General features: G+C 40.4%; 1 protein-coding gene across 1 annotated transcript in view; it reads right to left on the minus strand.

Annotated features, from left to right (window-relative positions):
* The window catches only part of AKAP11 (A-kinase anchoring protein 11), a 50254-nt gene that overhangs the window by 32988 nt on the left and 4073 nt on the right, over nt 1-13193 (minus strand). The window contains 1 exon segment of the mRNA XM_021065623.1: nt 4036-4145. Coding sequence (XP_020921282.1) covers nt 4036-4095 — 60 coding nt within the window. The 5' untranslated portion in view covers nt 4096-4145.

A 13193-nucleotide genomic window follows, 5' to 3' on the forward strand; every position in this document is an offset into this window, starting at 1 on the left:
CCCAGACCTTGATGTCTAAACACTATTCAGGGGTTCTCTGGAGAAACAGCCGATTCCTGGTCTGAGGACGATAAGGCAGGAAGTGAAACGGGGTCACTCTTAGACTAGAAAGCAAGGAAGCAATCAAAACATTGTGAGCCTGAGACAAAAAGACTCCAGCATCAGCCTGGAGAGGTACCCTGGGACCAAGTTTGGGACAATCGGAGCGAATGAAATAAATGAATAAATGACTACAAACAAATAAAAGGTTGGAAAATAGAAAATTTTTAAAATCCATGTGTCCAGAGCAATGCAAATGAAGGAAGGAAAGAAGGGAAAGAAACTCACTTGCTTCCATTGGCAGTAATGATTCCACCAAATCATTAACCTGAAAACTGGTCATCACCATCCTGCAACTTTCAGGAAATAACAGATTCAGAAAAGGGGCATCCAGGGATGCCAAAAACATTAGACGAAAGTTGGAAAAAAACAGCATTTGCACACAACCAAGTATTATCCCCTAGACTATCTGCTAACCAAAACACAGAGTATACACTTTTAAAACAGATAGCTCTCACACTTACTACATTAATCAAATGATCAATTTGTGTATCACTCATCACAAAAAACCTGAAATTCTGTCCTCCCATCATCCTTTAAAGTATTCTTGCTAAAAACATTTCACCTGAATCTAACTTAAGCCTTTACACCTAACTTTTAGTTTTTATGAAATACAGGGGAAAGAACAACAGATTAAAGAGCGCTGTAAGAAAAAAGCCAGACAAATCCAGAATGTGCAACACTGTTCAAGAAAATGGCCTGATCTATTCAACAAATCAGGCTTGAATTTTTTTTTTTTTTTTTAATGAGGAGAATCTCAGACCAAAAAAGTAGAAAGAAGTCACAACCATCTCATGCAACAGGAGCCTACATGGACTCCAAAATGGGAGGAAGCACTATAAGATAGATTTTAGCAGTATTAAGGAAATCTGAATAGGGCTAGGTAGTAGATATAAGGAGAGTACATTTGATTTTCTTGGATGCAATAATGGCATCATTGTTATACGGCAGCATGGTGTTATTCCTGGGAGAGACATGCTCAAGTAATCTGGGGTGAAAAGACATTAAGATGTAACTTCCCCAAGGATTTACTGTATAGCACAGAGAACTATTAGAAGTCAATACCTTGTAATAACCTATAAAGGAAAAGAATCTGAAGGTCTACACCTGAAACTAACATAACATTGTCAACCAACTATAGTTTTAAAAAAAAAAGTTCTTCTTGTGGCTCAGCAGAAACAAATCCGACTAGGAACCACGAGGTTGCTGGTTCAATCCCGGGCCTTGCTCAGTGGGTTAAGGATCCGGCGTTGCCGTGAGCTGTGGTGTACGCTGAAGATGCAGCTCAGATCCTGCATTGCTGTGGCCGTGGTGTAGGCCAGCAGCTGCAGCTCTGATTTGACCCCTAGCTTGGGAAACTCCATATGCCGTGATTGCGGCCCTAAAGGGCAAAAAAAAAAGAAAAAAAGGACCATGCACTTTTAAATGGTTCTGTCAAAAAATACACAGACACACACACAGAAATAAAACAAAGGAGTTCCCGTCGTGGCGCAGTGGTTAACGAATCCGACTAGGAACCATGAGGTTGCAGGTTCGGTCCCTGCCCTTGCTCAATGGGTTAACGATCCGGCGTTGCTGAGAGCTGTGGTGTAGGTTGCAGACACAGTTCGGATCCCGCGTTGCTGTGGCGTAGGCCGGTGGCTACAGCTCCAATTCTACCCCTAGCCTGGGAACCTCCATATGCCTCGGGAGCGGCCCAAGAAATAGCAAAAAAAAAAAAAAAAAAAGAAATAAAACAAAATACAAACTATCAACTTTTGAATCTGGATGGCTATCACGCAGGTTTATGTGTAAATGTACTATGGTTTTCATTTTTCTATATGCTTGAAATTTTTCGTAATAAAATATTAGAAAATATTAATGAAGTAAAAAGTATGGCTTTCTGATTTTCATAATACTTGATTCCCAATAAATATTTGATGTATCTTTTTAAAAAAATTCAAATATAGTTGACTGACAAAGTTGGGTTAATTTCAGGTGCACGGCAGAGTAAATCAGTTATACGTACATATATACATACACATTCCTATTCAGATTCTTTTCCCATAGAGGTTAATACACAGTACTGCGGAAATTTCCCTGTGCTATACAGTGGGGCCTAGTGACTCATCTATCTTACATATCGTAGTGTGTACATATATATCAATCCCAACCCCCTAATTTATCCCTCCCCTCCCACGTTTCCCCTTCGGTAAACATAAGAGTCCATCAACAGAGGAATGGATAAAGAATGTTGTACATTTATATAATGAACTATTACTCAGCCATAAAAAAGCATGAAGTAATGTCATTTGCAGCAACAGAGATGGACCCGAAGTTATCATACTAAGTGAGGTAAGCCAGGGAGAAAAAGACAAATTATCACAGGAGATCACTAATATATGGAATCAATGTATCTTTATATTTTATGCACAGTAAAGTGAAATCTAGAGAATTCAAGTCTATCTTTTCATTTCCACAATAGTCAATAGGGATTTTTTTTTTTTTTATCATTCAGCTATACCAAGTAAAGGCATCAAAAGTGGTATTAAGAGTCTGCATGACACACATACAAACAGTATGTAATATTTAGATTCACATATTTTTACCTAAAACCTTTTCCAAGTATTCAAGTGAATTCAAACCAAATCTTAACCATGGCCGAATATGGATAATGTGATTAACAAAGACATTAAATTAATAGTACAAAGTTTCAGTTGTGACACCCAATTCCTTATCTCAGGAATATATTGATAAATACAAGTCAAATAGGTATATAATTTAATGCTTGAAGAACAAGATCATGAGTTCATTACTATATTTTGTATATACGTACTTCTTAATTTTTAATAATCTTTATTAATTTAAAGCAATCCGTACAACTGAAGTATTAATTTGAAGCTATGGGTCCAATTGCTAACCAAAAAAAGTGTAATATACGACAGTTTCCAAAAAGTAAAAATATGGAGAAAATAGCTTTTATTGTGCTTTCTGTCAAATTGAAAAGCAGACCTATTACGTTTAAAGGTGCCTGAAAACACATGAGGCATATTACTTAGAAATGTAATTACCACACTATTAAAAACAAGCTTACTTTCTGTTTTCCAACTTTGCAAAAAGCACCTTTAGATTTGACAACCACTCTCCTGCAGTTAGCAGTCAAACCCAAACATCTCTTAGATCTTTGAAGAAATGAGTAAATGAAAAACCAGGCCTAGCAGCATACAAAAACACTAACAATTAGAAGCTAGAAGGAAGATGTGCAAATGAGACAGGAATTAGAGAAAAGAAAAGAAAAAAGCTGCAACGAAAGAAGTCAGAGGCCGTCTTAACGTGTAAGGACCTGTCAACAGTGTCATGTAATGAGAGGAGGAAGCAAGACAAAGGGTTCACGAAGGATCCTAACCATCCTCCGGGAGCATCCACTCTCCTTTCGTCCTTTAAGTAACACCCCAAAAAAATGACAAGAAATGAAAAGGTAACCAAATCATCTCAAGAGAAGAAAAGAGAGAGGGTTCCTCAGACTAGAAAGCAGAAAGGTCAGTAATCACATTTAATTATTTCACTATTGATTATCCATCCAATACCCAGCACAGAGCCTTGCATGTAAGCAGCACTCAGACTTATACTTGCTGAGTGAATGAATGAATACTGTGGGATAAAGCTGTACAGTCACACCTGATGCTGAAGTTGCTAGAGAAAAGACAGAAAACTATCTATTGAGAAGAAAAGGGGAGACGTGGTGATCTTTGGAAATAAAGGTCATTCTTTATGATTTCATATCACTATGTTCACATATGCCAATCTCTGCAGTATCTTGTTACTAATTTCAATAAGATTCATTTAGAAACAGGAATAACACAGCAGAGTTACTCAATAAGACTTTGACTTCAAAAACTGATGATCAACATTTTTATTAAAACTACCACTAAAAGGAATCTCATACAGTGAACTTACTTTTCTGACCGATGCTCTAGTTTTCAAGTGACTGTTTCTGAAAGTCGGGAAGGTCGCCATAACTATATTGCTGTTGTATGGAATCAATGAAGAGTTAATCCATAAAAGACCTAAAGAAAAAATATTAAAAAAAAACAAGTTATTCACCTAGTGATTTAGACTAGCATTTTGCCCTTAAGAAACTTTTTTTTTTTTTGGTCTTTTTGCCTTTTCTAGGGCCGCTCCCACGGCATATGGAGGTTCCCAGGCTAGGGGTCCAATTGTAGCTGCAGCTGCCGGCCTACACCACAGCCACAGCAATTCAGGATCTGAGCCTCGTCTGCGACCTACACCACAGCTCACGACAATGCCAGATCGTTAACCCACTGAGCAAGGCCAGGGATCGAACCCGCAACCCCATGGTTCCTAGTCAGATTCGTTAACCACTGAGCCACAACGGGAACTCCTAAAAAAACCTCTTTAAATTCAATCATTAAAAACAAAAATTCTCAGACATAAAAATTTATTAAGCAATCCAACATATTTGAAAAACATGAATATTGGCAACTTAATGAGATACCAAATTATTATAAAAATCTTTTTAGGTTCAAAATTATTATAACATAGTATACCCCCAGCAAGTCAATCTCACTGCCCTTTTTTTTTTTTTGTCTTCTCTTTTTGTTGTTGTTGCTATTTCTTGGGCCGCTCCTGCGGCATATGGAGGTTCCCAGGATAGGGGTCCAAGCGGAGCTGTAGACACCGGCCTACGCCAGAGCCACAGCAACTCGGGATCCGAGCCGCGTCTGCAACCTACACCACAGCTCACGGCAACGCTGAATCGTTAACCCACTGAGCAAGGGCAGGGACCGAACCCGCCACCTCATGGTTCCTAGTCGGATTCGTTAACCACTGCGCCACGACAGGAACTCCCCTCACTGCCCTTTTGTTATTAATAAGAAAATATTTGAAAGCCTCAATAAGAAATAAGGACACTCTTTTAAAAATCTGTAACAGAGAATTTCACAAAAAGAATCCCAGTCTTGTCTCCTGAAAGTCACTCTATCCCTACAGCAAATATGAATGCTCTAGATATTATTTCTTGGGCAGAAAGGTTAAATATTTAATATACAAATGAGACCATGAAATCTGTACATAGCAACTGAAGTCAGATAAAAACAAATCCCTTATACAGCAATCTTATCAGCATACCAATGACTAGAGTTCAAAAACATCCAAGTTAAATGATTAATACTGTAGTATTTAAAACATGCACACGTGTACACACAGGCAGACACACACACACACACAACCCTCCTTGCAAGAAACTCTAAAACTAAAGCTTAGCTTTTATCCATGCTCTAATGAAGTATCTTTGGGAGCTTAAATCAACTTAGGCATTAACCACCCAATATCCACAGTAACTTGTCTCTTCATTCAAAATACACTTGCATCAGATGCTATAGATACAGAAGAAAACAAGGTAAATATAGCCTGGACTTTCAATCAGAGCCCTAGAAGGAGAATGTTTCATTACAGTACAAGATTGGAATGAGAACTGAATTCTAAATTGCTACTAATTTTAAAATCTGAATCAATAAAGATTTAAGGATTTCCCGTCATGGTGCAGAGGAAACGAATCTAAGAACCGTGAGGAGGCAGGTTCGATCTCTGGCCTTGCAGAGTGGGTTAAGGATCTGGCTGTGGTGTAGATCAACAGCCACAGCTTGGATTAACCACTAGCCTGGGAACCTCCATATGCTGCGGGTGTGGTCCTAGAAAGACAAAAGACAAAAAATAAAATAAAAAATAAATAAAGATTTAAGAAATGCTTAGTTTCCATCAAACTGGTCTTATCAAGAATGACCCTAGTTGAGGAGTTCCCCGTCGTGGCTCAGCAGAAATGAATCTGACTACCAACCATGAGGACGCAGGTTCAATCCCTGGCCTCACTCAGTGGGTTAACAATCGGGTGCTGGGAGTTCCCGTCATGGCTCAGCGGTTAACAAACCCAACTAGGAACCATGAGGTTGCAGGTTTGATCCCTGACCTCACTCAGTGGGTTAAGGATCCAGCGTTGCCGTGAGCTGTGGTGTAGATTGCAGACGTGGCTTAGATCCCGAGTTGCTGTGGCTCTGGCCTAGGCCGGCAGCTACAGCTCCGATTAGACCCCTAGCCTGGGAACCTCCATGTGCTGCGGGAGCGGCCCTAGAAAAGACAAAAACAAAAACAAAAAAAGAATCTGGTGCTGCCATGGACTGTGGTGTAGGTTGCAGACGCAGCTCAGATCCCTGAGTTGCTGTGGCTGTGGTGTAGGCCAGGGCTACAGCTCTGATTCAACCCCTAGCCTGGGAACCTCCACATGCCACAGGTGTGGCCCTAAAAAAAAAAAAAAAAAACAAGAATGACCCAGTTGAGGCTTTCAAGACATTTGTTTCATATAAATTTATGAAGAGATTTACATGCAAAACTAAACTTCAACCTGGTCCCCAGGAGAACTGCAAAAAAAAAACCCTAAATTTTAGTTGAGTTCTCATTTTATGGTTTTTCACTGTAAAGATAAAACTGAGGTGTGCGTGTGTGCATGTCCTTTGGAGATTTCTAGATTCTAATTTTGACACAAAGAATTTAGACAAATAAATAATTCTATTTTATTTTGAATTGAGAGAAATCCTATTGGTCTCTTTAACAATAAAACTCGATTACCAACTGGAATTCAAGCAGGATTGCAAGGGAGGAGCCACCAGCACAAGATAAAGAGAGCTCCACTGGGATGCAGGAGGGGGAGGCTGTGTCCCACTCACTGGCTTTGTCTCCTCCAGGTAAACTGCACTATCTCTGCACCTGTGTCCCCCATGTATATTATCTGGGTATATAAGATGTATATTACCTTATTTACTGGATGAGTTTATTGTAAGAATCAAATGGAAAATAATTTATAAGAGGCACTTCAGAAACTGTAAAATGTAGGTAAAAGGAAAATTAAAATATTTACTCATGGACCAAGATTATCAAGAAGACCAAAATTCTCAAAAAAAAAAAAAAAAAAAAAGCTGTGCATACAAAGGTTTACGTGACCAAAGCAAGAAAAGAACCCTCTTCTTTGTCCCAGGCCAGCTCCCTCTCCTTTTAACCCGCAGAGTTCTCATCGACTGCCAGAAACCCTCGGAGGCAACTGGACTTGCCTCAAACTTCATATAAAACATAAAATAAAGAGGCCGACACAAGGGTTCCAGAAAAGCGCAACTCTCAAACTCAGCCCCCGAGTAAACCAGCACCACTTTTCCGGAAGGCGGTTTGGGAATGCACGTCAAGACCATAAAAATATTCCTATCCAATGACACACCAATTCTACTTCTGGGAATTCATCAAAGGAAACGCTGCTCTTGGAGCAGCCAGGCTTCTAAAGAGAGCTTATAAAGCAGCAGGTGCAATACACGAAGAGATTTCCGTGCATGTCTCGTTCAACCCTTAGGGCTGGCAGAGCAGCGCTCCAGTTTCACAGCTCCAGTTTCACAGGTGGGGCGAAGGGAAGGTGACAATTCCCCCAGCCCACAAAGGGCTGAGATGCAAATTCAAATCTTCCAACTCTAGCGCCCAGGCGCTTACCCTCCTCGCTACAGTACATAAAGGTTTGGAAAGCTATTCATCACGCTCTGTAATAGTGAGAAATAAGAGGCACTCTGGATGCCAGACACGACCTAACATGCCCTCCCACGATGACGCAGTGGCAGCCAGGACACACACACTTCGGGAAGTCACAGGAGCAGCGCGCAGGGCACCTTTACTCTCCCTGACCCCCAACCTTGCCTGAGAGGGCGGAGTTGAGAAAAGAGATGGGGGACAGCAGTTACCTTTGCAGTGCTGATGAAAAGTCAACACGCGCAAAGATTAAACACAAACTCACTGGAGGGGTCACCAGGGGAGACACCTCCCTGGAAGGTGGAGGTGCCCAAGCCCTCAGGGAAGAAAGTCACAAGGAGGGAGGGGAAGGCCCGGGGTGGGGGGGTTTCAGAAAACATCCCGGACGTGACACCTCAAGTTCATTACCTGCAATATTCTTGAACAGTGCTACCTACATAAACAGAACACCCTTTCCAAAGCTGAGTACTAAAGAATCCAGTATGACCCTATGAAGAATCATTTAAAAAAACAAACCAACCACATGAGAAATACACCAAAGGGGGAAAAAAAAAAAAATCCAGACAAATATAATCATGCCACCCAAAACTCACCTTACCTATTTTTAAAACAGTACCTCAGAATTTAAATAAAAAAGAAACTGAATTTAACTCCACACGCACACTCCGCTTCGCTCACTGAAGAAAAATACACATCCTGAATCCTACTCCATCACTCTGTGTTTAACTTTTTTTTTGCTTTTGCTTTTTAGGGCTGCACTCTCGGCACATGGAAGTTCCCAGGCTAGGGATCTAAGTGGAGCTCCAGCTGGCGGTCTACACCACAGCCACAACAACGCCAGATGTGAGCCGCATCTGCAACCTACACCACAGTTCATGGCAACGCCAGATCCCAGCTCACTGAGTGAGGCCAGGGATCGAAACCCCATCCTCATGAATACTAGTCGGATTCATTTCCACTGCACCACAATAGGAACCCCTGTGTTTACCTTAAAACCTAAGTAAAATATTGCCTCGCAAAGGAAAAAACAAAAGTATCACAGAATATCTGTGCAACAGTCCATAAAAGTGAATCTGACAGAAGACGGTATGACTCATACTTCTGATAAAGCAAATAAACAAAAATCATCTTTGGAAAATACAAAAAGACAGATGGAGGGATAAAGAGTAACAAAGCAGGGTTTCCTCACCATCTTTTATAATTAGTTTTAGACAGATTTCACAAAAGGAGCAGAAATACAGAGTTTTCCCCTGGAACATCTTTATCTTAGGAGAATAAACTTTTCCCTTAATCTTTCTTGTTTTGTGTCCTATTCCAGGTGAAAAAACAAGGGTCCCAAGCAAGGAGTAACCTCGTGTGCTTTGCTATAGTCGAATAAAGTGAACCTGGATCATTTTCACAAAAGCAGATCAGAGACAAGAAAAGCACCAGTGGAGAACGCAAACAACTGAAAACTAAGCTGCTAGAGCTCACAAAAGCCATAGGATATTTTTTAAAAACATCATAGGAGTTCTCGTTGTGGTGCAGCAGAAATGAATCCAACCAGGAGCCGTGAGGTTGTGGGTTCAATTCCTGGCCTCGTTCGGTGGTGCAGAATCCGACACTGCTGTGAGCTATGGTGTAGGTCAAAGACATGGCTCAGATTTGGCGTTGCTGTGGCTCTGCCGAAAGCCAGCAGCAACAGCTCCGATTAGACCCCTAGTCTGGGAACCTCCATATGCTGCAAGTGCAGCCCTAAAAAGACAAAAGAAGAAAATAAATAAATAAATAAAACTCCTTAAAAAAAAAAAACCTATACCATGAAATCTGCTGAGGAACAGCAAAAAAGCAGAATAGATGCTGCCAAAACACTGGAATAACCAAGAAAGTTTTAAGAAATACCACGGATTGTAAGAGAAAACAAATGAAAGCTAGCGAGACAATTATAAAGACTGCAGGACACAAATTACACTGATCCTTTGATCCTGCGATTTCACGTCTTGAAATTTATCCTAAAATTCACTCCTTAAAATTATATGTATTTGCACAAAATTCACAAAGATATGTGCTGAAAGAATGTTCGCGAAAACAAGAAAGGGTGAAAAGCTAAAAAAAATCTAGAAGCCCATCAAGTCAAATAAATTATAAGATGTTCTCATGCCTATTACCCAGCTGCTGGAAAGAGAGCAATAAATACCAAAGTGACCCTCATCCACGGTATACGAAGGGAAAAAGCAAGTAGAGAACAATGTAAATAGCATGCTCTCTACTTGTAATTAAAAAAAAAAATTATATATACCTACAACTCTGACACACATGTGTTGGTACACGCCTAGGAAATACTCTACACACCTCAGGTCAAGGACCTCCCTCCTTGAGGAAGACTTGGCGCATCTCTCTCCCTTCTTGCCCAAACAGCGGTCACCTCCTCCACGACAATGCTCCGAAAGTGGTCGGCCCTTTATTCCTTTGTTTGCATGTTTCTCTCCTTTTGCGAGTTTTGAAGACTAAAGTGTTTTATTGTATTTACAGTCTAACACAGTAAGCATTCAAACGTCTGCTACTAAATAAAAAGCAGTCCTTTCTTTTTAAAGCGCAAAGTAGACCTTTACATGCTGAAACGAACCCCTCTATCTTGAGTGAATTATTTGTGAAAGAAAATATAGTTAAAAGTTTCCAATCATTTCTAAGACTTGGGGACAGAGTTATAATACATGCTCCAAATACACGTTTTGGCCAAACCCCAAATGGCCAAGTGTTAAAAATATTCTGGTGTATACTTTACAGGGCAAAATATATGAAACATTAGCTGAGACATCAGATGGCAATGCAAGACTGGGAGAGAAGAGAATCACTTCCAGGTCACAGCACAAGGAGAGGCCAGCCAAGCAGTCTGGCAATCTCACAGAGTTGCAGAAACACAGGTTAGAGTTTGAGAAGGCCAAGGTGGCTAGAATCTACAGGGCAGAGTACCGGAGGAAGAGCTCAGAAAGAGTGGGATCTCTAGAGAGCTCCCTTAGGGTCCTTGACCGAATGCTGACCTGTGCCCAGTAACTAAGGCTTGGAAATAACTACCAGAGAGCAGTAGGCCCAACAATACCTGGAGCCAGAAAGGCCGGAATAGGCTGCACTCCCACCAACCAGAGTGGAAAAATGTCCTAATGTAGCAGGCCATGGAGAGACGCCTCAGAAGGAAGTCATGTTAGCTGGGGAACTATGCTGAAGGCTGTTCTGGACGCACCCTAACAAAGCTTAAAGGCAAGCCTCTGAACGACACACCAGATTCCAAATAACCTAACTGTGCATCCCAACGGAATCCAACCCTCTTAAGGAATGCAACACAACTAAGCGAGCAGCAGCATAAAAGTCAATGGCTGGCACACAGTCAAAAACCGCCAGGTACACAATGAAGGAGAAAAATGTGACCCATAGGCAGGAAGAAAAAAAAAATCACTAAGTACAGATCCAGAAATGACAGAGCTAATGGAATGAACAGAAAAGATGCTTAAACTGTATTACAAATGCGTTCCATATACTCAAGAAGAGACAGGACAAGGAGAGAAATACAAGATGGAAGAGACTCAAACTGAACTTTTAGAGATGAAAATAAAACACATACCAGATGCAATTAATAGCAGATTAGATACTGCAAGAGAAAAGTTCAGCAAATTTAAAGACATAGCAACAGAAACTATGCAAAATGCCACATGGAGAAAGTTACAAAGTCTTCACATAGTCCTCCTTCCCCAAAAAGTGTGGGAAAGGAGGCAATATTTGAAGACAAAATGGCTCAGAATTTCCCAAAGTTGATGGAAACTGTAAACTGATGATGCAAGGAAGATCAAAACACCCTAAGGGAAATAAACATGAAGAGAACCACACCAATACACACGTCATAACCAAAGTTCTGAAAACTAGTGATAAAGAGGAAAATCTGAAAAGCAACCAGAGAGAAAAGTACACATTACACACAAAGAAACAGACAGACTGCAAACGTCTTGTCAGAAACGATGCCAAACCATAAATGAGACAACAGAGCCACATATAAAAAAAAGGGTCAACCCAGATATCCATACCCAGTGAAAATATCTTCTGAACATTAAGGCAAAATAAATTTGAACTAAAAAAGCTATGAGATTTCATCAGCAGCCAACCATCACTAGAATCACTATTAAAAAAAAAAAAAAATTCTACGGGCAAAGAAAAAATAATACCAAGTGAAAACCTGGACCTAAACTAAAGGTAATACCTAAAAGAATCAATATGAGGGTCAATATAAATATATAAAAAATATTTTTGGAGTTCCCACATGGCGCAGCAGAAACAAATCTGACTAGGAAACATGAGGTTGAGGGTGCAATCCCTGGCCTCGCTCAGTGGGTTAAGGATCCGGTGTTGCCGTGAGCTGTGGTGTACGTCACAGGCACGGCTCGGATCTGGTGTTGCTGTGGCTCTGGTGTAGGCCGCGGCTACAGCTCCGATTAGACCCCTAGCCTGGGAACCTCCATATGCCACGGGTGCGGCCCTAAAAAAGGACTAAAGACCAAAAAAAAAAAAAAAAAAATTATACATTTTCTCCTTTTTTAATTCCTTAAAAGATAACTTTAAACTGAAAATAACAACAACATATTATGAGGTTTACAACATACATAAAGATAAAATGTATGACAAAATAACACATAGCATGTGGCGGGCTGGAGTTGAAAAAACACTCTTCCTACTGTTTTAAGAAGTGATGTTGATAAGCTTCAATTACCTTGTAAACCCTACAGCAATCATTAAAAACAAAACAGAATAACACCACATAGGCAGAGAGTGGTGTGAAGGGGGTTCCATCCCCTTTCTGCAGATAAGGAAGGAAGCCGAGGCTCATCTTCATCGATAGGATGGCTGTAAGAATGCAATCAAATAATGTTTAAAAACAGTACCTGTTATAAAAGGAACTGAAAGGTTAGCTTCTTCCTTGGGTACAGACCTGCTATTTGACTAACAAAATCTAAAAATACCACAGCTCTCAGTTACTCTGCTTTAGCTTTCAAAACAATCATCCCATAAAAAAGACCTGAGTATAAACTAACTGGTTATCCATTAAGATATTTGCTTCTCTACAGTTTCCTACATACCAACAATAAACGCAACTTAAAAAAAAAATCTTTTCCTAAAACATTAAGGCTGTGCTTTCAACATGAATATGCTTCCCAGAAGGTGAAGGATGTTCTTAACCTTAGGCATAATCCCCACCTACGAGATTATTTTTAACAAAAACTATGTTCAGAATTTTAGCCCAGGAACACATTTCTCTTTCTCAGTAACATCTGTGACGCCAGGATCTATGTTGCTGCAAAGCATTGAAGCAGCCCTTGCAAAGAGTCATGAGCCTCCACCCTAAGCAGCCAGCAGCAGGACGGAGGGAACGGATCTGTTTCACAGATGGTCCAGTGCTCGGCACAGAGGAGGCATTTCTAAAAGTCTATGCAGAACCTACTAACCAACACGATACGTGTGGCATTGAAAACAAGAAAGAGTGGGGAAGGCAATTTTAAGGTTTCAAAAGTGGA

The sequence above is a fragment of the Sus scrofa genome, chromosome 11, assembly GCF_000003025.6.
Source record: "Sus scrofa isolate TJ Tabasco breed Duroc chromosome 11, Sscrofa11.1, whole genome shotgun sequence".
In the NCBI taxonomy this organism is placed as follows: Eukaryota; Metazoa; Chordata; class Mammalia; order Artiodactyla; family Suidae; genus Sus; species Sus scrofa.